This window comes from Danio rerio, chromosome 6 (genome assembly GCF_049306965.1).
Source record: "Danio rerio strain Tuebingen ecotype United States chromosome 6, GRCz12tu, whole genome shotgun sequence".
In the NCBI taxonomy this organism is placed as follows: domain Eukaryota; kingdom Metazoa; phylum Chordata; class Actinopteri; order Cypriniformes; family Danionidae; genus Danio; species Danio rerio.
In genome coordinates, this window is record NC_133181.1 from 9,572,209 (window position 1) to 9,598,126 (window position 25,918).

General features: G+C 35.8%; 2 protein-coding genes across 9 annotated transcripts in view; both read left to right on the plus strand.

Moving 5' to 3' along the window:
- tspeara (thrombospondin-type laminin G domain and EAR repeats a) overlaps positions 1-15,528 on the plus strand; it is a 34,369-nt gene extending 18,841 nt beyond the window's left edge. For all 8 annotated transcript variants that reach the window (XM_073953658.1, XM_073953661.1, XM_693899.8 and 5 more), the window contains 7 exons: positions 2,023-2,154; positions 4,187-4,419; positions 5,400-5,589; positions 8,950-9,182; positions 13,259-13,437; positions 13,522-13,623; positions 14,916-15,528. In XM_073953658.1, the coding sequence (XP_073809759.1) occupies positions 2,023-2,154; positions 4,187-4,419; positions 5,400-5,589; positions 8,950-9,182; positions 13,259-13,437; positions 13,522-13,623; positions 14,916-15,069 (1,223 nt within the window). In that variant the 3' untranslated portion in view covers positions 15,070-15,528. The remainder of the gene's footprint in view (positions 1-2,022; positions 2,155-4,186; positions 4,420-5,399; positions 5,590-8,949; positions 9,183-13,258; positions 13,438-13,521; positions 13,624-14,915) is intronic.
- A 1,533-nt stretch (positions 15,529-17,061) lies between these two features.
- usp40 (ubiquitin specific peptidase 40) overlaps positions 17,062-25,918 on the plus strand; it is a 33,343-nt gene continuing 24,486 nt past the window's right edge. The window contains exons 1-6 of the mRNA XM_001921318.9: positions 17,062-17,798; positions 18,777-18,844; positions 20,609-20,722; positions 22,293-22,457; positions 23,306-23,452; positions 25,529-25,672. Coding sequence (XP_001921353.3) covers positions 17,609-17,798; positions 18,777-18,844; positions 20,609-20,722; positions 22,293-22,457; positions 23,306-23,452; positions 25,529-25,672 — 828 coding nt within the window. The 5' untranslated portion in view covers positions 17,062-17,608. The remainder of the gene's footprint in view (positions 17,799-18,776; positions 18,845-20,608; positions 20,723-22,292; positions 22,458-23,305; positions 23,453-25,528; positions 25,673-25,918) is intronic.

A 25,918-nucleotide genomic window follows, 5' to 3' on the forward strand; every position in this document is an offset into this window, starting at 1 on the left:
AAATGAAAAAAAGCTCAACTGTTTAATTCTTAGAGACTTGTAAACCCTTCTGAAAAAAACAGCTTAAACCACCCAAGGCTGGTTGGCTGGTTTTAGCTGGTCGACCAGGCTGGTTTAAGTGGGGTTTTGGCCATTTCCAGGCTGGTTTCCATCCATTTCCAGCCTGGTCTTAGCTGGTCAGGCTGGGAGATGACCAGCTAAAACCAGCTTGACCAGCCTAGCCAGGCTGGGAGCCCAGCCAAAACCAGCTATGTACAGCTTAAACCCGGCTGGTCAAGCTGGTTTTAGCTGGATTTAGCTGGTCATTTTCCAGCCTGACCAGCTAAGACCAGGCTGGAAATGGTCTTAAACCAGGCTGGTCAACCAGCTAAAACCAGCCAAACAGCCTAGGCTGGTTTAAGCTGGATTTTTCAGCAGGGAAAAGAGCCTATTTTTTAAAAAGTAGAGTGTTTCTTTAACGCAAGATGTAAACATGGCTTTAGTAACATGGCTTTTTTGCAATTGCATGTCAATAAGTAGTCATATTAATACATTGTCTGCTTAACATCTCCCGCTAACAGAAATTCTACAATAATAAAGTATTTAAGGTTGAATAAAGTCCAATGTGATAAAATTAAGATCATGTTAAGTCTTAAAGGCACTGTTCACCCAAAAATGAAAATTGGGTCCTTAACACATCAGTGTTTGGACTTTCAGCAGTGAAAATTAAACCACAATGAACTGAACTAAACTCAAACTCTGAAAACTGGACTGACACAGTTTCAATTTACTGTAATCTTATCATTTGCTATGGCACAATCTAGTAAAAGCGTTATAGAAATAAAGATAAATTGAATTGATTTGATTTAAATTGAATTGAATTGAATTGAATTGAAGAATGTTGGGAAAAAAACTGCCATTGACTTCCATTATTTTGCAGTACTTTTTGTTCCTATTGACATCATCTGCTGTTTTTTATCCTCAACATTCTTCAGAATATCTTATTTTGATTTTAAAAGAAGAATATCATAAAAGTTTACAACCACGAGTGAGTAAATGAAGAGAAAATGTTTATTTTTTGATTGAACTATCCCTTTAAAACAGATATCTGAAGCTAAATAGGCTGGTTAAACATGTAAACGCAGCCAATGCTAACACAGAGTTACAATGAACCATCACAAAATAAATAAATTATTGTGACTGGAGCCATGGACAACATTTAGAAGAAAAGAACAGATCTGTGGTGCCTAAGACCACACTTATGACACAGATACGGTCAGATTGAGTTATCATCCCAAACTAAACATCTGACACTTGTTGAGCTCTGAAAAGAAAAACAGAGCTTGTAGCATTAGCAGTGAGAGCTGTCAGCCGTTCAGTTGGTGCAGGTGATGAGGGAGTTTACGCTGGCACATGTTGGGCATGACTAACAACACTGTGTTTAGATTGACAATTTAAATGAGCTCATGGCAACTTTGATCTTGATTGCATGCCTTGGTTAATATTTTAACACAGTCTGAGGACAACAGACGTGCTGTTTCGGATTGTAAGTCTGACTAAATTAGCATTAGGATTTTTCTCTTCAAATATGATTTCATTATAGCAGTATGTTTGGGGTCATTATCATGCTGAAAAACAAAACTATTACAAATTAGGTGCTTTCTAGTAGAAATTACATGACAATGTAAAGCCTGTCTGTACATTTCAGCATTCACAATTGAATCAATTCAGGCATTGACAACAGCTTTGGCACAAATGCAGATCAAACCGTCTTCCATCTTTCTCTAACTCGTTTTTACATATCTCTTATACAATTAGACCCCAAACATTTTAACACAGTCTGAGGAGAAGAGAACAGTCTGAGAACAGACATGGTGTTTTGGATTGTAAGCCTGACAAAATTAGCATTAGCTTAGCATTTGTGTTGTTTTGAAGATTTAGATCCATTACAAGTTGTTCTTCAACGCCTTTCAAATATCAGTTACAAACACAGATGTCATTAAATACGACATGTTTTAATGTAATTCTGATGATGATGTTTAGAGACGGAGGTTCGGGTGACTCTGGGATCTAAACCAGCATGCACTGCAGCGGAGCAGGGACAGCTCTGGTTTGACACTCTCAAAAGAGGACTCTTCCTGTGTGACGGCACATACTGGCACTCAATGTTGCAAGGTATGAAGACTTTCGACCATTTTGATGAAAACTTGACCTTTTAAAAATTAAATATGCAAAAACCTACATTTTTTTAGGTTTAAAGGGATAGTTCACTCAATATTAAAAGTGCTGTTATCATTTACTCACACTTTGCTTGTTTCAAACTTTTTTCTCATATAATATCCTATTTCTCTTAACAAAATAAGACATGTTTTCAAAAAGCATTACAGAAAACCATGTTGCTGATGTTAATATTATGTTAATATGTTTACATTTAGCAGATTAAATGACTATATAGTGCATTTTGTGATGATACAAGGAATTAAGTAGTTTGTAAAGGGCCAAAGGCGCTGCAAATAGAAAAACAATAACAAATTGAGAAACAGTTTGACAATGTCATAATCACCAGCAATCTAGCCCATGCAGATCGCTGGAGAACTACAAATCTCAATCCAGATTCATGAAAACGTACCTCTATATATATTTCTGGAGACCGTCAAATACATCCCCTGGAGCTGTGTTTTTTTTTTATGCAGTTTTTGTTTTCGCAAATCCACCAGAGGCCGCTGTGTACGCTTTTTGAGATCTCAAATTTCTCTCGCGAGTGCCATTTGTTCCTGCTGTTCTCATGTAAATCCACCAAAGGTCGATGTCGACTGACTGACTGAACGATCGACTGACCAACTCTCCTCCATCCCTTAACCCAACCAACAAATTTAAAAAGCAATCCAGAAAAAGAACTGATCTCACCTGAATTTTACCACATTTTACCACATTCTCACCCTGTCATTTACTCGTTTATTTAATTTTTTTGGATTCTGTTTTGGTCTTACCTGCTGGAACTGTTCTTTACCGTATTTGAACCCCGTTGTGGTGGTTATCTCCTCTCTGCGTCTCAAGTCTGCCGTCGTACATGGCCAGCTACTGGACAAACTGGTAACAGCAGGAGAGCTGACCATACAGTAGTAAGCGCTTGGCTGGTAAGCGTGAAAAGGAACGGCATCATATAACCCCATTGTCACGACGGTCAGTGACCACCTGAGGACGCTGTAGTTCAACAGGACTCAGAAGGAACTACAGCGTCCCAGAGAGACTACAATTCCATACTTACCACGCGCATACACCGGAACACATACACTGATCTGCCATCACAGCTGTATCTGTTTTACCGTTGATTATCTGGACTATATATTCTATTATTCCACCACTGTTGATCATCGCATCGTTTGTCTTCTTTGTCTTTCTTGTCTCCAGTCCTAGTAAGTCTTGCATACCGAGTTTCTTGATCTTGTTCTTGTGTTTTACTATAGTCTAGTTCATGTTAACCCGTCTTAGTTTCTTGTTTTGTTACTTTGCTCTTTGATATTTTTGGATTTTTGTCACTGTTTTCTGCACGATATATTATTAAATTCTGCACTTGAATCTGCTCTCTTTTGTTCCCGTTTTTTTGTTATTGTTTTGATCACGCTAAACGTGACACCCGTAGTGTTCATTTTAAAGACAAAATACAGCCAAACATACTTCTGGCTACATATTTTACAATCTCCTAAAATGTATACAAGGCTACATTTCCAGCCTATGTTGACAAATCTGCCACACACACATTGTGGCTGCATCTTGTTATACTGTTTTGTGAACATTACGGCGTGTTTCCCTCGCCTTCCTTAACTCTGTTGTCCAGCGTGTGTTTTATCAAACTGATGATGATGTTTTCTCAGTTTGTTATAGCTTTTCTATTTGCATGTGATTTCTTGTTTTGCAGTGCATTTGAGATTTGGTACGGATTACTATTTACAGAAACAAAAATAATGTAGGAAGTATATTCTAGGAATTAGTTCATGTCATATTTATATTCAACATTAACATTTGTGTCCTTTTATTCTATTGTGTAATCCTTTAGCTAACAAAACTGCCTCACAATAAGCATAGTCAATTTACTAAGAATGTAGATTGTGAGGAAGGTAATTCCAGTAATTATTATCATCACCAAAACCATCAAAGTTTCTTGTCGAGTAGTTTTTCAGTATTTTCTCCACTATTGAATCTCCAGACAAAGACAGACTGGACTATGTGGATGATCACCAGGACCTGTACACCAGCTCTGAGACGCTGGATATTGAGCTCTTCCAGATCCCCTCTGTGGGTCTGTTTGCCGCTATGGCTCATCGGGCCACCAAACCAGGCTCTGGCATCTACCGCTGGAGCCACGGACACTTCCAGCTCTACCAGAACATCAGCACCTTCAAGGCACAGGCCTGGAAACAGTTCACTATAGGGAAGAAGGTGAGAAGTGATGATAATGCTGAGTCTGAAATCTTCAAGAAAACATATTTTTCTACATTCTACGTTCAGACAGAGACAAAAAATAATACATTTTGATCAACATGACATCAGCAATTAATAATGTAGGAAAGAGCACAGAGTTGCACAATCTTTTGCATGGATGTACGAAAGCATTTGCAACTTGTTCAAAGAAATGAGAAACTGCTTTTCTGATGTGAACTACTGACACAATGATGTGAAGATTAAACAGGGAGTTTTGAGAATTTCTGATCTGAGAAATGTACCAAAGTGACTGAGAAAATCTGTAAATAGAGTGATTTCAAGTATTGTATTTAAAAATGTAGAACAAACAAATAAAAAAAATATTAAGTGATAATATATTACATCTTCAGACAGAAGTGATTGACACTTCATTAGGGGGGAAAAACTACCGGCAGAAAATCAGCCTGAGGTGAAATGTTAAGGAAGGCTTAGCAGTCAGGAATGAGAGACGGGGCAGATCTAGAAATCCAGTAGATGTGGTTCAGCGTTTTCCACAGGTTTTCCACACATCTGGAGACAGATTTTAGTTTTGATGTGGTGTTAATACATGCAAGCAGTAGCTATAAATCACCAGTATAGTCAGTCGCAGAAATTAATTTCCCCTTCCCCGAATGAATACGCATCTGTCTGTCTGCAGTGTAATTATTTAGTCTTAATTATATCACGCAGAACCTCCAAATCTGAAGAATAGGAAGTCATAAAAGTTCTGTTGAAACCTGCAGCTCCTGTTATCATTGTTATATCATAAAGTCTGTGTATTTGTATCAGTTATGACTCATAGGAGGTTTACGGTGCGGTTTATCTCCCAGCTGATCTTCATATTGTTCTATATTTAGCAAGCGGGATTGATGATAGCCAAATGACAGGCTGACTGATAAGGGAAACTGTATCTGTGTTTGTCTGTATGGCTCATTTATAAGTGTGTGTGTGTGTGCCAGATGTTTTTGGCGGTGTCGAACTCTATGGGCCCTGCAGACGGAGAGCCGGAGCTGTCTGTGGTCTATAGGTGGAGTAATAAGAGGCTGAAGTTTGTGCCATATCAGACTCTGGAGACACACAGCGCTCGCGACTGGGAGGCCTTTCAGATTAATAATGAAGCTTTTCTGGCTGTGGCTAATCACCGGACAGGTTGGTTCCTCCTACCACGGTGGACTGATTCTTAATCACTGAAACAGCTGTTTTCTATTTGAATGTATTTAAAGTGTTAATTCCTGTGGTGGTTAAGGATAAATATTATGCACCATTATTAAATTTTTATTTTTTATTTTTTTTAGTGAAATGATTTTTCAGATATCGATCAATTAAATTAATTAAATTGATTTAATTAATTTAATTAAAATTAAAATTTGTAGCAACAGAATTTTTTTGGACAACTTATTTGTTTTATGTTCAATCCACTTAAATTTGTAAAGTTAAAACTTAATAACAGGCTCATTGTGGATAATTAAACTCGTCTACATTTCCGGAGAGCACGAAATACCTCCTAGGAGGTACGTTTTTTGCAGTTTTTGTTTTCGCGAATCCAGCAAAGGCCGCTGTGTACACTTTTCAGACCTCAAATTTCTCTCGCGAGTGCTATTCACACCCGCTCATCTTGTGTAAATTCACCTAATTATGGTGCATAATTATAATAGTTCTTATATTCAAACAGTTTTTAGGCAGTTTTTTTTTTTATAAATCCTAAACAAATAATCTTTAGAATGAATAGAGGCTTTAGAATAGAAACATAATTTATGTTAATTAAGAATATCCTTTTTTTACATATGTGCCCAGAGCCACATTTGTGAGAACCGACAAATATGTACACTATACTACGTCTCCTTACAGTTTATGTTTTTTACAAACCGCTGGAGATTGCTGTGTAAATTTTTGACAATCTCAAATACGTCACTTTGTGAGCACAAAAGACTTTCAAATGCAAAAACTGTAGTGGAACTATCGATAATACTATTAAATGCCAGAGTAGAGTAGAGGCTGCATTGATGAAAAGTCAAAAATGATGCTGAAAAAAGTTCTCTTAGGAAGTTTGTATTTATGAACTGACTATTCTTAAAAACAACGTCAAGTGGCTTTGGTTAGAGCAAGATGGCAATGACAGTTATTCGGGATGATTTTTTTAACATTTACAATATTTTCAACAAACAACATGCATCAGTGTTTTTAAAGTCCTCTTTGGAACGAATTTACGAATTTTTCTACAAACGAATTTGTCATATATTCTATCGTAACTGTGCAAAAATATTGGGGGGTTTGGCGCAGGCCCTTGATAATGTCTCTGGGGCCCCCTTAAATGTATGGGCCCTTAGAATCGTCCTAACTTCCCCACCCCATAGCGGTGCCCCTGCCTGTAAATATCATTAGTGTGAAAAGGAACAACAGTTGTAGCCATCATACTGCCCTGTAGCGTTCAATTTACCTCGAAACGGCAGTCAAAAGTCATTTGCTGTACTAAATATTTGCAAATGTAAACTGAAGCACGTATTTCCAGTAAGCCTGTGTTGCATAAATATGATCTTTTCAACATGGACCAGGAGTTTTGGGAGGTGACCGTGACGAGCAGCAGAAATGTTTGTACTACACTTTTTATAGCGCTATTAAACCAATGTCAAAACAAAACAGCGTTCACGACCTGACTGAATATGTTCCACCTATGTCTATTTAATAAAAAGTATAAACAGTATAAACAAAATCTTTTTGTTCCGTAGTGAGTTCTAAGTCATACTTTAAAGTGTTTTATGTTATATCATTAGATATCCAAGTAAGCAAATATGTAAGAGATTAATTCAGCATTTTCTCTTATAAAATATTGCCTTGTCACTGGAGCACAATAAACCCTGGCTTATTCTTTTTGAAATTAAATGATGTTGACATTTGAAAGGGCCTTTGAATTGGGAAAGCCTTCAGTGGGACACAGCTTATTACAAAATAGATGTGGTATGTAAGGTTTGCTTGAAGTTGATTCAGAAAATGCTTGCTTTGGTTTGGCATTTCTTCAATACATAATAGCTGATAAATGTGGAGCTACTGGTGGTGTTTAGTAGATGGTAAGTGTTGAATACAAGAAATTAAAAATAGTGCTGATATGGCAAGCTGTTTTAACATTTTTTTAAAGATACAGAGTACTTTGTATTTTATTATTTATGTTCCATTTTAGTAGTACTTAAGGCTGATTTATACTTCTGCGTCAAACGCATGCGTATGCTACGGCGTTAAGGCATAGCCCTTCAGTCTGGTTTATACTTCTGTGTCAAGTAACCGGCGTAACCCACGGCGCATGCAACGCACGTAGCTGTGCATTTATACTTCTGCGCGCTGTCTCTGTTTGTCTGCATTAATACTTCCAAAACGCTAGTTGGCAGTGAGGTGTAAATGTTCCTCTGTGTCGAGTTTTTTCGCTGCTGTTTTGCTTTTCCTGCACACTTCCTACATGTACAAGAAGCTCAAACTCGCTCATTTTGAGGCAGGAACCGGCGGACGTGCAACAGCTTTAACTATGAGGTAAACACAAAATTTAAAAAAAAGGTAAACAAAAATTTTTTCCATCCGGAGCTCCTTCACGGGACTCCACACTTGTAAACAATCGCTCCATTGGGCTCGCGCCCAGCTGCGCGGCTCTCGGTCCCGCCCATACTCGTCAGCGCTACAAAGCCGACCAATCACAGCAATCACGCGTTGTTGCGATGTGTAGTTACCGTAGCATACGCCGGCGTTTGATGCTGAAGTATAAATCAGCTTTTCTTCTTTAGCTATTAGTGCTTTTTCTTTAGCTACTGATGCTAAAAATTATATTGTCAATACTAGTGACAATAAAATAGCTACTAGTTACTATTGAAATTATAACTAGTATCTAATGAGGAAAAAAAACTAGTTTTTAACAATCATGTAATAATGAGTATCTTATGAATAATTACTATTGTTTATGACTATTATTAGGTATTAGTATCTTATAAATAAGAACAAGTATTTAATGAATGAGCACTAGTAAGTAATGGATAAAATTACTATAGTGGCATAAAAATAGTTTTTTGCAACACATGCTCATTGGGTGTATGTGCCCAGGGCTACATATCTGAGAACTGAGAAATATGTGCCCTGGGCTATGTATGCCTGCAGTTTGTGTGTACAAGGAATGCTTTGGGGTGGTATGACGCAGCTGACAACTTGTTCCTTCTCACGCTACACCGCTAACCACTTTGCACTATTTCGCTGAGCAGATCGGACTGGGTTTTGGGTCTGGCGAAGGATGGTTCCAGAAACCAAGTAAAACAAAAACTGCCAGCATACGTAGCTCAGGGTATGGTTCTCAAATATGTAGCACAGTAAACGTATCTCCAAAGAGCATGGATTGTTTTTTTTAGATTAAATTTGACAACTTTTTGCCATACACTGACACTTTTTCATGTTTACTAAAGCTATATTCAGAGCCTTTAGCCTTTAGACTTTTGACCTCAAGACTCGATTGCATTACATTCCTCTCTTCCCTTTTAGAGAACGGCAATCACAACATTGAAAGTGTTGTTTATAAGTGGAATCCAGGAACCAAGACGTTTGAGGTGAACCAGACCATCTTGACATCAGGTGCTTATGACTGGGAGTTTTTCACCGTAGGGCCCTATCACTTCCTAGCAGTGGCCAATGCTTTTGACGGCACCTCTACCCAAACCGATTCATCCATCTATATCTGGCTTGGTGGAGCCTTTCAAGTCTTTCAGACTATAAGGGTAAGATTAGCAACCATAAATATTTTATTTAAGACTGAAATGCTTTATTCTGTGAAAACATCTGACTGGATGAACATTACCCTGCTTATTACATGGCTACTTGCCACAATATCAAACTGTCCGACACAAAACATAGATCTGGGCAGTATTCATTTTCTAACTCTTTCATTAAATGTAAAGCTTGCTGAAAGATTTTTTTTACATATACAGCTGAGTGCAGCCTACATTAAACAACTTTTCTTTAAATATTATCATTATTCAGTCGCAAGATGGCATCAAACAGTCCAGTTCAGCAAAGAGACAGATAAGCACATATATTGTAATGTATGAGAGTACAACAGAGGTGGAGTTTCTACAATGTTGCTTTATTATTAAGCGGGATGGTCAGACAGGCAGGGGTCAAAACAGGAGCAAACAACGTCAAGCAAACAATCAAAAACAAGAAACAGTCCCAGATCAAAAGCACATACAAGGACATGGAAAAATGCTCAGAATGCACTTAACATTACCAAGACTTCAACTTCACAATGACTGAGTGTGACTGAGGTGCTTGTGTAATCAGAATCCAGTTAATGTAAATCAGGTGTGAGTTGCAAATAATTGTGGTGCATGTGGTCCTGGCGAGTGGCTGATGTGAGATGTTGAGGAAAGGAACGGAAAGGAAAAGAAAAGAAAGGAATAAAAAGGAAAAGTTGTGACATTTGGCCAGCTATAGTGACCCACACTCTGAATTTGTGTTTTGCATTTAACCCATCCAAGTGCATACACATAGCAGTAAACACTCGGAGCAGCCACTGCTGGAGAGTTGGGGGTTGATAAAAAAAAAAGCTCTCTTCTGTTAGGTTAACTTTCTAAATTTAAGAAAATTGTTGGTTGTTATTTTATTTTGATCTTCTCTGAATTTTTTATTTTTAATGGAAAAACTAGTAGCGCATTAAGTAATATATTACAAGTAAATAAATTAGGAAATCATGACACACGTGAAAAAAGGTGAATAAGGGACTCATGTTGGTGTTTCCCAGTTACAGCATGTTATTTTACATTTAGCTGACACCTGTTCTCACAAAAAAAAAAAAAATCACCTTTAGGCATCTGTAGTATTGCTGGAATGGTTAAGTATAGGGTAAAGCCAAGCTTTAACTGTCGTAAAACACCCTGAACTGGTACTCAAGAGATTTATGGTTTTCATCTTCATTCATCACAGCAAATTGACTTTACTTAACGTATAATATTTTAAAAAACTTTTATAGTTAATCAAAGGGAAAAAAATCTTGTCTTTTATTTAAATATAGAAAATAATGTCTGTTCATATGTTACATTACATTTAAAGTATATACTAGTACTTTATTGCACTTAACTGAAATGGAATAGTTTATTTTTGTAACTTCCTTTACTATTACTACTTACTTTATTTTTTCTCTGCCCCCTTTGAAAAATGAATCAAAGTATTATACACAAATTATGTTTATATTTAATAAATTGGAGCCTGATAATACAATTGACCATTCACTTTATTAGGATACAAATAGCAGCTTGGAAAAGTAATTTTGTGTTTAGAAGAGGGCATACAGTTGAAGTCAGAATTATTAGCCCCCCTTTGAATTTTTCTTTTCTTTTTAAAATATTTTCCAAATGATGTTTAACAGAGCAAGGAAATTTTCACAGTATGTCTGATATTTTTTTTTTCTTTTGGAGAAAGTCTTATTTGTTTTGTTTTGGCTAGAATTAAAGCAGTTTTTAATTTTTTAAACACAATTTTAAGGACAAAACTATTAGCCTACTTACTATTAGTCTACAGAACAAACCATCGTTATACAATAACTTTAAATTACAATTACAATAACTAAATTACGCTAACCTGCCTAGATAACTTAATTAGTTAAGCCTTGAAATGTCACTTTGAGCTGTATAGAAGTGACTTCTTTCTGTTAAACAGAAATTGGGGAAAAATAAACAGGAGGGCTAATAATTTTGACTTCAACTGTAAATTTGGGGGTGATACTAAAAGAATATCTTTAGTGTAACCTCTTAAAGTTTGGTTAAATAGAATGTTTTACTGTATGTATATGTGTATATATGCTGTATATAATATGTAAATTAACCAAACTCAGGGATAGGAAGTCAAAAGTTATAGATGTTTTCATTTAAATCTTTAAAAGCATTAAACTATCTACGTAATATATTGCCTTTTAAAATATATTGCCTCTAAATCACTGGTCCAAAGTCTGTCAACATACTTAACAAGGCAGCCTAACCTCTTGTGAAGTTGTCAGCTGTTTCAGATGGGAATTCCCCAGTGTGCAGATGTGTTTTACTGGGGGGAAAAAAGAGCAAGAAGAGTTTTTTTTTTGTTAATGTGAAGCGTTTAGATGATGTTTCACTATAATTAAATCCAACATCTAACATACTCAGTGATACGATATGACTCTTGTGTAGTTATTGATGCGGTCAGTGTCAATTCAGCAGGACTGTTTCCCAAAAATGTCCTATAGCCTAGCATGGAAACAATTAGTTAAATTGAATTCAATTCAAGTTTATTTGTATATTGCTTTCTACAATATTGTTTCAAAGCAGCTTTACAAAAGATCCACATTATTCCATTACCGTCTAATTAAGTTATAAATTACAATCAAATATAAGTTATTATTATATAAACATAGTTAAAACCTGCAGTTTTATAGCATATAGGTGATGTCAACGCGTACATGTTTAATGAAGTGTATTTGTGAATTAAGTGTATGTGTTCTCGATGGTTGACAGCATCCCTTCACAGGTCTTGGATTCCATCAGTGGTGCTGTACAATCTCTATACAGCCCTCGAGATGGGCATTCCCAGGTGGAAATAGAGACCAAAGAAAAATTTTTTACTTCGCTTTCTGTGAATTTGCATATGAAGTGCTAAAAATGAAAATAGGAGTTCTATAAACACATAGAAACAAACATACTGAAACATAGCATTTCTAACAAAATGCCTGGCATATTAGGACAGGAAGAGTGGGTCCAACAGGTGGTTTGTCAAGCCCACTCACCTGCAAGGAGCACACTCATGCATCATACATTTATGTGATGCAAAGCAAAGATAATGCTTTACTAAAAAGAAAGGGTCTTTAATCTTGTTTTGTACTGAGAGAGTGTGTCGGTGCCTTGGACATTATCAGGAAGGCTATTCCAGAGTTCAGGAGCCATATATTAGAAGGCTCAACCTCCTATAGTGGACTTTGTTATTCTGGGTACCAGACTATAAGAGTTTTCAGATCTTAAAGAGCGGGTTGGATTGCAAGACAGAAGGTTGGTTAGATAAACAGGAGCTAGATTGTTTTTAAGCTTTATAGGTAAGAAGCAAAATTTAATAATCAATACGGAACTTAACAGGCAGCCAGTGTCAGGATGATAAAATTGGGGTGATATGTTCATATTTTTTTTTTACCTGGTAAGAACTCTGGCAGGTGCATTTTGCAAAAACTGAAATTTATTAATAGAGGATGCTGGGCAACCGACAAACAGACCATTACAGTAATCCGGCCTAGAAGTCATAAAACCATGAATTAGTTTTTCTGCATCTGAGATTGGGACTGTACAATATGATGATATATAATATACAGACAAAATAAACAGTCTCTAATTACATACTATGCTCTGTAGCTTTTTCATGGTGTCAAAAATACATTGTTTATGGTAAAAGTCTTTCACCATTTTTATGAGTGCAATATTACACGCCATTACGGGGATGCAAACAGAAAGGTGAATAACAGAATATGTATATAAACTATTAATTGATTGAATTTACAGAAAATGTACTATCATGATAAATACTGTTATCAGGATACGAGATGAGTTATATATCATATCATATTAATAGATTAATAGATAATATTTATATCATGAACTTGGATTTTTGGCATATTGACCAGCCCTAGAAACAAATACGTTCATTTTAAAGGTTACAATCCTCTTGATTACACATACCTTTTTTTAAACTTATTTGAGGGACAACAATAAAAACCATGGTGGAATAAGTGCTTTAGAAAACCACACCAATCAATCTATTTATGTCAATGTATGTCTGTTAATTTCAGACATTCGGAGCTACAGACTGGGAAATGTTTCAGATCGGAAACCGAGTTTTCCTAGCAGTTGCCAATGGTCATATGCTGTGCGAGAAAGGACCGAGCCTCTACACCATCAACTCAACTATATATGAACTTGATATGACAACCAAGATGTTCCTCAAGTTCCAAGACATTGTAACATACAGGTAAAGCCTGAATCAAATGTGCTTTTGGGGTTGGGAGACGATCATAAGTCACATGCTTTGACTTGATTTCCTCTGATTTGGCAGTGCGGTGGACTGGGAATTCTTTACTGTTGGAGACGAACATTTCTTAGTCGTAGCCAACTCGTATGATGGATCGTCTTACTCTTTGAACAGTGTCATATACAGGTAATTACTGAAAAATACATGTCACGATTTCATTGTTCTGCATTGCCTACAACGATTAGCCAAAACATTACATTAGGCCATATATTAAAGGTTTATTTACTCTATTTATTCTACCTCAATTGTTTGTAAATCTTTTTCTGTGTTTCAGCTAGCAAAATGATTTTTGGTGACAAATTTTATTTGCACACATATTTTGAGAAAATGCTTTGAATTTTTTAAAAACTAAACAATACACTCTGGACAAATTTACTTCCCTTTTGTTATGTTTGGGATGAAAACATAACAAATACACTTTTTATATAAAAAATATGTCATTTTGTATGTTTCTTCATCAAATCAGTGACATCATTTATGAATTTGGCAATTAAAGAGTTAAAATCTTGTAATTTTCTAAACAATTTAGTAGTTTTGATCAGGACTGAGGTTGATTAACCAACACAATCTCACAGCAATTCGTAACTTTTTGATTTAGTGGCTAATTCGTGTGATTTCGTACGATCTAATTCGTACAATTTAGTACGATTTGCTCATCCCCCAATGACAGTTGGGTTTAGGGGTGGGGTTAGGTGCCACGCCTCCTTTTTAAAATCGTACAATTTCGTACGACTGAACTTATACGAATACGTACGAATTAGCCAATAAACTGGCAAAACGCAAAATACTTACATTTTCTCATGAGATCAGACTGGATTAACTGATTTATACAAAAAAAAAACATAAATAAAATATTTAACTGAGGCATTTTACAGCAGTTTAACAATAATTAAACATGAATGTTTCCAGTAGTTCCAAGAGTTCCAATAGTCAAATATCCAGTAGTTCAATAGTTTTTAAAATGCTTTAAGATCTGTGTCAAGATTATTAATACAGCAGTGTAAACTGTAAAGAAAATCACACAGAAGCACTTCATGATTTTGCAAAGTTCGATGCGATCCTGCATTAGCATCTACGTTAATCCTGGAACATCATTTTTGTTGGAAAATGTAATCCATACCTATTCCCGACCCCTAAAACCAACCATAACTGTAAATTACTCCCAAAATCAGAGGGGAATAATAGTTAAATAACACTCTAGTAGAAGTGCATAAACCTAACCGTAAGCTTACACTTAACCAAAGTCCCCTTTTTTGACTTAATATAAACAGTAAACATCCCTTAATTCTGATTGGCTGATTGAAAGGATGTTTCAGGATCAACATAGATGTTAATACAGGAACATGTCCTACTTGGTGAAATCAGGTTGGCGTCCCAGTGAAATTGAAGATTTTGATTCTTGTTGTTATGAACTACAGATGGCAGGGCTATGAGGGTTTTGTCCCTGTTCATCGGTTACCAACCATCGGATGCAGCGACTGGGAGTTCTTCACCTCCGCGGAAGGTTCATATCTGATGTACTCTAGCGCCAAAGCTCCTCTTTCCAAAGTCTTCAAGCTCAGGATCCACTGAGGACACAAACATTGTTAAGCTTTTGTATGTTCCCATCATAAACCAGAGAGGTTAACAGAACTGATTCATTGACTCTAGACTCCTTTGAACCACCGACAATTTGACCAACTCTTTTTAATCACATCGAAGTCAATCAAACTGGCAGAATCTGGAGTTTGATATACTTTCTAAAAACTACCTCAATCTACGTAAAAATATTCAGTGGAAACTTTGTGAATCTCGGTTTCAATGAATATCTTTGAACATTAGATGTCCAGCAACATCTAGGCTCTGTGCAACTTTAATTTACAAAAACCATGAATAGAGTAAAAACCTTTATGGAAAAAGCGCCATACAATGTTTATTAATTACAGATTAAACCAAATATGTAAAATAAAGTAATAATGTTATTTATATGTATAATATTTGTATATTACCTCTTGTTCTTTGCACTACAATAAATCGATTTTACTTTGTCAATACATGATTGTGTTTTACATTACATGTTTTGAATGGTGGAGGGACAGATTTGTTTGAGTGTGGACAGTTAATCATTATTTTTTACTTCATTACTTAAGCACAATTTTAAAAAACTTAGCTAAATTCGAAAAATAAGTGTTTTTTTTTACTCAGGTGTATTTCATAAACAATTCCCTGAAATTAATAAAAATGATCAAAAAAAAAAACAAAAAAAAAAAAAACAGGAGATCCTCTGAATTAGTGCCTACAGCTGATAGCTTGAAATGTAAGTTATTAATGCCAAATTTTAGGATTTATTATTGTCAATTAATATCAATATTGTAATTATTGTTACTGTTTGTGAACTAAATCTTCTCATTAAGTCTCATTAAGGGCAGGTTTTGTTTAAAAACTAAACATAAATGTTTACATGCAACAAAGCAATGCTGATGTATATTCTCCACAGTTGTAGCACATAACAGATATAGGCTACACCAATTTATTTAAAGAAACATCTTCCTGAAATATCAACACATTTTTGCATTGTGACATATTTTTAGATTGTATATTTAAATTTGTGTATTTTGCAAAGTAACCACAAGAAGTGCTAATAATAACGTTTTACCACTAGAGGGCGCACATACTAAACAAAAACAAAAGCGTAGCTTGATGACGCTGAGGAGCGTGGAATTATGGGAATTGTAGTTTTTAACTCCACTGGTAAAAGACCTAGAATTGTATGGATTTTCTTTTATTCCAATAATCTTTAGAATAAGAAGTAAAGATTATGTTCCATTAAAATATTTGGTCATTTGTTTTCTGTAAATATGTCCAAACTTAATTTTGATTAGTAGCTTATACTGTAACTAGGCCTACTAAATTTGGACAAATAAATAGGTGTTTTTTAACCCTCAGAGTCCAGATTTTCAAACATTTCCAAATATCACTTATAGAAAGCATCTAAAAACTTTCAGGAAATTGTATATCAACTTAAAAAAAAGGTCTATGGTAATTGGTGACCAGGTGTCTATTTTCTTTCTGGAACAGCCCCATATTTCGACTCTATTTTGTGTCCTAACTGTATGCTTTTGAAATTAATAAGTAAATTATATATAGCCTATATATTTCCATATTACCTATATATATATATATATATATATATATATATATATATATATATATATATATATATATATATATATATATATATATATATATATATTTCCATATTACCTTTGGTTTAACTACATGTTATTTATAGTTAATAAATTTAATAAAATTCATTTAACTACAGTAAACAGGTTTTGCTTTTGACAGGCTACTTGTACCTGATTATACAAATGGTAACCAACTTTTAATATTTTACAATAATAAAACCAAATTTGGTCTATAAAATTACGACTGAACAGTCTGTGTTAACCACATAGATCTATTTTACATATCTAATCTTAAAACTCCAAAACCCTTTGACCCAAGAAAGAACAAATACGGGAAAATGAGGACGGTCGTAATAACAAACTACTAATACCACAATGCATTGTGACCGGACATGTCATCAAGCAAACATGGCTGCGTCCTAAAAACACAAATGGTTTTCTACTCAGATTTCAGTTTTCATTATTTGAAATCAAAGAAATTTAATTTTTCGAACGAGAGATTCGCGTTTAAAATATTGCCTAATACATACGTTGACGGTCTAATACAACGACACCAATACCGCGGCTGTCAACGAAAATAAAGCTGTTGTTTTAAACCTCAATGGTGAAACATGGAAGCACTGCATCTCCTCTCAGATTTCTGTTTTCCGCTTTAAGGACTGAGATTTATTCACGACACCTGTGATTTATTTGGAGGAACCTCACGAAGCTTAAACGGAGCAAAAAGGAGCATCTAGTTTCTCGGTTGTTTTCAAAAAGCGATGTTTATTCCTGTGAAGTCGTCATATGCAAGAGTGAGCCCATTGATCGTTAATCGAGAGCTGGGGAAGACCAAGATGAGATAGCAAGAGGTGAAACGCTTTCCTTTCGCAGTAATCGAAACTCGGTTCAGACCAGAAAACAGGAGATTTGCCAATCCTGAGCTTTACGAAACAGCTGCGGTCATGTTTGGAGATCTTTTTGAAGAGGACGGGGATGGTTTTTCTTCTGCACCTGGTTCAGGTGTGAAGGGAAGAGAGTGCGAGCCTCCTCCACCGAGAGGGAAAATCAAACTCTGCGGGATCAAGAATCAGGGCGGCACCTGTTACCTCAACTCACTCATCCAGACGCTGCTCTTCACACCCGAGTTCAGGGGTAAAACTCAGTAGATGTTTCAATGCTGTTTAAGAGAGTGTTCACCCCACATTTTACATTCTGTCATTATTTAATCATTTTACTCGTGAAGAATATTGAGGTAAAGTTGGTTTTATATTCGCATGTTTGGACTTTCGCCTTCCAAATATATTTCAGAGAAGTTTTTTTAGGAAATTCTAATAGAGAAATCATATTAGCAACCAATGACTATTAAAGTACAACATTGTTTACAGTCAATTAAATAGTGCTTATGTTGTTTTGAAGTCATATTCATTCATTCATTTTCTTGTCGGCTTAGTCCCTTTATTAATCCGGGGTCGCCACAACGGAATGAACCGCCAACTTATAAAGCACATTTTTCGGCAGCAGATGCCCTTCCAGCCGCATCCCATCTCTGGGAATCATTCACACACACACACACACACACACACACACACACACACACACACTCACACTCATACACTACGGACAATTTAGCCTACCAAATTCACCTATACTGCATGTCTTTGGACTGTGGGGGAAACCCACGCGAAGGCAGGGAGAACATGCAAACTCCACACAGAAATGCCAACTGAGCCGAGGTTCGACCCAGCGACCTTCTTGCTGTGAGGCGACAGCACTACCTACTGCTCCACTGCCTCGCCTTTTGAAGTCACACTTTCAAGCAATTTCAGACCTATTATTCAATGTAGCATGTCACAAATTGTCACTGTTTAAAAATGAACAAGTGTGCAAATATAAAACTAGCTTTACCCCAATGTGAAAAATCTTCCGTCTTTTCCTTTCCAAATAGTTTGCAATGGTAATTTTGAAACACCAATGCTAGCAAATCAAGTAAAAGTGCAATATATAGCCCAAATCAAATGAGGCCTTTATTTGTCACATACACTTTCGTGTAGTGAAATTGATCAAAGGGGACTGACAGTATTTTTACCGATGGGTGAAGTAATGTCTGTAACATACATTTATCTCTGACAGAGGAATTGTTCCATCTCGGACCGGATGAATTAGGATGTCTGGCTGACAAGGACAAACCGGAGGCAAAGGTGTGTGTATAAACATTTATAAATGGAAGTGTTTAATGGAGCAGGGGTCCGTTCTTCATACCTCGCTTAAATGATCTAAGATGATTTGGCAGATCCTGGATCTTTTAATCCTGATAACTGATCTCTGGCTAATTTGGTTCTTAAAACAAGTTTGTGAATCAGATTAAATGTCTGGATGTATTGATCTAAGATCGCTAAATGTTTTGTAAAGGACAGATCTATCGATCCTCAAATTATTTATTTATTATTACACAAATTGTACTAAAGCTGGTTGGTACCTTAAAATGTTATGCGTTTTTATCTAAAAGTTTATATTAATAAACATTCACCTTGAACCTCTTTGAGAGAAGCACCCCATGACTGTTTTGTCTTTGCTTTTCAGAGTGCAGAAGCTATATATATATTAGAGGTGTGAACCTATACTAGTCTCACGGTTCGGTTCGGTTACGATTATCATGCCATCGATTCGGTTCAATTCGATATCTCGGTGCATCACTGTGCATTGACGATGCTTTCCATATACAGTGTTATATTTAAGGGGGGAGGCTATAACAAGCTGTCTGTATAAACACACAGACACACAGCACCACACTGTCTCTCATACAAACACATTCACAAACATAGACAGCATCAAACAAACAAACGCGCACACACACAAACACACACACTTAAGCCCTTGCAACAGGGAGAGCTCGCACTGAGCGAAGCAGAAAAACGAGAAAAAAAAAAAAAAGAAGAAAAAAATAAGCACTTTTCCGACGGTCCCTTACTGAGAGCTCCTCTCAGCCCGAGCTCTGCCGGCTAAAGTAAACGCAGACTGCGAGGGCTTAAACGAAGTAGTGCTCGTAATGTCGAGCGAAAAAAAAAAGAAAGACAGCTGTGAAACATAACCAGCTTTGTCTTTCTGTAGAAAAACACACTTTAGATCTTTTTAGGGTAAGAGGTTTTTGAGTTATTGCCGTCTATAACTGAATGTGTGTCAGGAAAATCGAAAACAAAACCAACTGAACCGCGCTCATTTCTGGCGCCCCCCTGGATGTAAAGCGCCCTTAGCATTTGCCTATGGTGCCTATGCCATGGACCGGCCCTGAGTTGACTGAGTGTTGTAAATACTCGCGCTCACCTCCCTCACGACAGAGCGCATAGGAGATAAATGACGTCAGTACATTATAACCGGTTATGATTATTACTGAATCGATACCGAATTGTCCGCGTCTGCATCGCGGTGCACCTAAGAAACAATTAATTTTGACACCCCTAATATATATATATATATATATATATATATATATATATATATATATATATATATATATATATATATATATATATATATATATATGTGTGTGTATATATATATATATATATATATATATATATATATATATATATATRTGTGTGTGTRTATATATATATATATATATATATATATATATATATATGTGTGTGTGTGTGTATACTATTTTACTGTCACTTTCCAAGTGTATATAATTATTACTATAAGAATATTTGGTACATATTTTCAGTATTACCTTTGTTTGAAATAACTCGATCTAATCCTGTTTATATAAAATAGGCCTGCTCCCTAGCACGTTTGAGCTACCAGAACTGTTGCTATGACAACAATTCTTGGATGAGTTTTAAAGAACGTAACAACCCTGGATCATGTCAAATTGTCAATAACCAAATCCAGCTAATTGAGTTATCCACATACAAAGAATGGACCCCGAATGAATAGATTTGACCCATTTTGTGTCATCGCAGGTCCGTGTGATTCCTCTGGAGCTTCAGAGACTGTTTTCCCACCTGTTGCTGGTGGACGAGCAAACTGCCTCCACCACAGACCTGACGGACAGTTTTGGCTGGACGAACAATGAGGTACTTTCTTAATCTGTAATTACTTTTTATTTAGCAATATACGTTTCATCTAAATATAAATCATTTTAGAGGCTGCTCTCTGTAGTAATCTGGGGTTAAGCTGCAAAGGTCACTGTAGGTAATAGCACCTAAATGACAAACTGAATAACCATGCTCAAGGCAAAGCAGCAACTGTTCATTTTCCTGACATGTTTTTTTTTTTTTCTTTCACCCCTCACTATTTGTACACACAGCTTTTTAAAGCCCACATGAACTAAAAAGCTGCATTTTTTTATATTGTGATGCAGTTCCTAGATAAATGAAATATTAAATGAGAAAACAGTGGGTGTGGCTTGTTTTTCTACTGCGAGCTGATTGGATGTTAAGTGGGCATTTCATTCTGAAAGATCTGGAAATGGGTTTAAGGAGTTATTAATTTACAACCTAACAGACTCCTCCTGCTTACCATTTCTGTTTGTTGTCAAAACTGATAGTTGGAGTGGCGTGGTTTAATGTTAACCTCGCCCAATACCTCAAAATCACATAATCTGACAATTTAACTGAAAACAAACAGGAAGTGCATTTTCAGATTTTAATTTTAGATTAGAAGGGCAAACTTTTTTATTTGTTAATGACATGCACAGATGAATTGTTAACCACAAAACTGCCAATGTGAGGTGGTTAGTTTTGATTTCACTTGTACTTAAACACTTATCAAAAATTAACCATGATTTCCATTTATATGACCACATTATCACTGCAAATACCATGGTTATACAAAGGAAAAAAAAAAAGTAGTTTTCCCGAAAATAAAAATTTAGATTTCATGCCCCTTCAGTCATATGTTGTAAAAGAAATAAAATTAATCACTTCTGTTTTATTAATATTTTATTGTAATTTAACATTTTGTCAATATTTAATTTCCTGCGAGTAAATCCACATTTTTGGTACTAATGTTTTACAATATAGCTTACCCCAAAATAAAATTCTTTAATAATTTTCTCACCTTCTACTCTCCATTTATATTTATCTTTTCATATTTATCATTTAATATACAGTTTTCGTGAATTTAATTGATTTATTTCTATTTATATATTTGTTTGTAGATCATCTCTAATTGAAATATTATATTGTTCTTATCATCTAATGTTTTTTTATTTACGTTGACCGTAAAATAAGCCATAAGGTGCTAATATGGCAATAAAAAAAAAAAAAAAAATAATAATAAAAACATTCTACCCTCCATTTTGGGTAAATAAATGTATAATTGTTTTCTCTGGTCTTGATCAAACAATCCAAGAGAACTAAAGTACAAGTGTGATCACCTTTAAAGGGGTAGTTTATTCAATGTCTTTCTTCTGTTGAACACAAAAATAAGGTATACCGAAAAAAGCTGAAAACCTGTAACCATTGACTTCCATAGTATTTGTCAGTGGTTACAGGTTTCATGTATTTTCCACCTAATTACCTTTTTTAATGTTCATCAGAAGAATGAAACCCATAAAGGTTTGAAACAAGTAACGAGTTTAGTAAATTGTTTATTTTTGGGTGAACTATCTCTTTAAATTCCAATAAATCTTTCTGTGTTTAGGAAATGGGTCAGCAGGATGTGCAGGAGCTGAACCGGATCTTGTTCAGTGCTCTCGAGAGCTCTTTAGTGGACACTTCGGGCAGCAGCCTCATACACCGGCTGTACCACGGGACGCTTGTCAACCAGATTACCTGCAAGGAGTGCAGCTATATTAGCGAGAGACAGGTCAGAACAGAGCTGTATTTTGATCTCAGCTATACAATTTTAAAAACACTTTAAAAATAGCATCACAAAAATTGTGTATCAAAAAAAAAGTGTATATTCATAATTTTTTGTTGTTGTTGAGAAAGGCCACATATTAAAATTCTAAATCTTGACACTCTGTCTTATACTTGCGCATTTTCATCATGGAATTTTAATGATCTACATATAAATCTGTATCTGAACCATAATTAGAAGGCTGATACTTTTTCCACACACATATCAACAACAAGTTGTTGACATCATTGATTTTCTTTTTTATTAGTCCCTTTATTAATCAGTGGAATGAACTGCCAACTTATTCAGCATATTTTTTACACCGCAGATGCACAGCTTTAACCCGTCACTGGGAAACATCCATACAAACTCATTCACACACTTACACTATGGCCAAGCTTACCCATTTCACCTATACAGCATGTCTTTGGAGTAAACCGGAGCATCCGGAGGAAACTTATGTGAACACAGGGAGAACATGCAAACTCCACACAGAACTGACCCAGCCAAGGCTTTAACCAGCAACCTTCTTGCTGTGAGGCGATTGTGCTACCCACTGCGCCACTGTGATGCCCTTGTTGACATTAGCCATTACTATTTATTTTTTGTAAGCCTATATACAGTTGAAGTCAGAATTATTAGCCGTCCTTAAATATTTGCCCCCTCTATATTTCCCCCCCAAATTTCTGTTAAATGGAAAGAAGATTTTTATTCCAACTCATTTCTGAACATAATAATTTTAATAACTCATTCTAATAAATATTATCTTTGCCATGATGACAATGCATCATATTTTAATGTGTTTGTTATTTCAGGAGGACTTTCTGGACCTGACAGTGTCAGTGAGTGGAGTAAGTGGGCTTGAGGAGGCGCTGTGGAACATGTTTGTGGAAGAGGAGATGTTTGAGGGTAATAACCTCTACCGCTGCAGTGGTTGTGGTCAACTGGTTCGAGCCGCCAAGGTCAGTCGCCTCTCTAAAGTACAACTCTTTTCATCTCTAGGCTTGTTTGTTCTGTTCACTAAGGCCTTATACAATAAGGAATTGTGCAAACTCCCCCAAGTCAGCAGTTGGAGGTTTACCACCATTCAAAGACTTAAAGGGATAGTTCAACCCAATGAGGATAATTTACTCTTATTTATTATTCTCCCTCATGTTGTTTTAAACATTTGATTTTTCTTTCTTCTGTTGAACACAAAATAAGTTATTTTGTAGAACGCTGAAAACCTGTAACCATTGATCTCCATAGTTGAAAAAAAAATACTATGGAAGTCAATGGTTACCCGTTTTCAGTCTTCTTCAGAATTAATTCATTTGTGTTCAACAGAAGAAAGAAACATTGACTGGCCATAGTAGGAAAAGAATGGTAACCATTGACTTCCATAGTAGGAAAAAAATACTATGGATGTCAATGGTTACCTGTTTCCAACATTTTTCAAAAATTTCTTTTATGTTCAACAGAAGAAACTCAAATCGGTTTTGTACAAGTGAAGGATGAGTAAATTAAAACAGAATTTTCATTTTTGTGTGTGTCTAACCCATTAAAAAGTAATTTCGAAGAAAGCTGAAAACCTGTAACCATTGGTTCCCATAGTAGAAAAAAAATACTATGAATGTCAATAGTTACCGGTTTTCAGCTTTCTTCAAAATGTATTATTTAGCATTTAACGGAAGTTAGAAATATTGACTTACCATCATAGAAAAAAAAGGTAACTATTGACTTCCATAGTATTATTTTCTACTATGGAAGTGAATTGATATGAGTAAGGTGAAGCTGCAGGCCCAGAGACCCAACCGCACACATAGACCAGCAAGCTCAGACCTGCACTTCCAGACCTATCGTTTTCTCAGACAGTGCCACCTGCTGCTGGGTTGGGTGAAACGGCAGGAACGGAGACCCAACTGCACGCTCAGACCAGCACTTTCTATCAAGTAGCCACATTAGACGCGCAAGGCTATTGGTTTCATTAAAGCGATTCCTAAAAATGTCCAGGTTTTGTGGCATAAATTAATGTGGTGTAAAATATTACACTAACAAACAATCATTTCAGTGTTTGATATGATCAAAATTAGTGTCAAAAGATAGAATTATTTTATGATATTTACAGCTTGCTCTTATTTTCTGTATTATTGTACCATTCTGGGACACTTTTCTAGCAATGTTTTCTGGCAAAATAAAAACTTTAAAGTAAAAATGTTAAAACAAAATGTATAATATATAACGCAATTATCATTTGTAACATATTTTAGTGCTATGTAGGTCTACAGTATGTATTACTGTTTTATCTATCTGACAGGACTACCAAAGACAATAACAGTGTAAGTTACAATTTATAAGCAGCTGAATTTAGGTTAGTCGATCTTTCAAACAGCAGGTGGCACTGTCTGAGAAAACGATTGGTCTGGAAATGCAGGTCTAGCCGTCTGAGCGTGCAGGTCTGAGCGTGTGGTTGGGTCTCCGGTCCTGCAGCTTCATAGTATTGATTGATACCGCTTTTTCTGGTTTCTTCAAAATTTATTATTTTGGATTCAACGGAAGAGAGATTGACTAACCATAGTAGGTAAAAAAATTGTAACCATTGACCTCAATAGTATAAAAATATATCATGGATGTTGATGGTTACCGGTTTGAAACTTAAAAAAAAATAATTTTGTGTTCAATAGAAGAAACTCAGATAGGTTCTGTGTAAGTGAAGGATGAGTAGATGGTGTGTGTGTGTGTGTGTGTGTGTGTGTGTGTGTGTGTGTGTGTGTGTGTGTGTGTGTGTGTGTGTGTGTGTGTGTGTGTCATTAAGCTCTGTAAGTCTTTGATGCTCACTAAGGCAACATTATTTTTATTTAAACAACTATACATCAACTATAGTTTATTCCTGTAATGTAAAGCTAAATATATAGCAACAATGAAACATTTTATTTAAGACAGTTAAAGTTGTGCTGCTTAATACTTTTGTAATGCCAAGATACAATTAAGGTATAATTCCATATACACATTCAGTCAAGTCTAATGTAATAATTTTTACATTATGTCTTTTGTTGCAGTCTGCTAAACTGAGAAAACTTCCCCCATTCCTGACCATTTCTCTGTTGAGATTCAACTTTGACTTTACCAAGTGTGAGCGCTACAAAGAGACGGGGAGCTACGTTTTTCCTCTTACGTTCAACCTCAGACCATTTTGTGAGCAGGTACCTCACACGCATATACATTTTTCAAAAATCTCTTGCTTATAGACTAGGGTTGTCACAATATTGGAATCGGTACCAATTGATAATGAAATTTTGCAACCGTCCATTTCCCACCAACATTTAAGTGCTATTGAGCACATTCTTAAACAGTGCTGAATTGCCATTGTGTTCACATGCTCAACAGAAATGACTGTGATTGGCCGTGAAGGTCATCAGTTCACCGAACTCTGTTTACTGAGTGTAAAC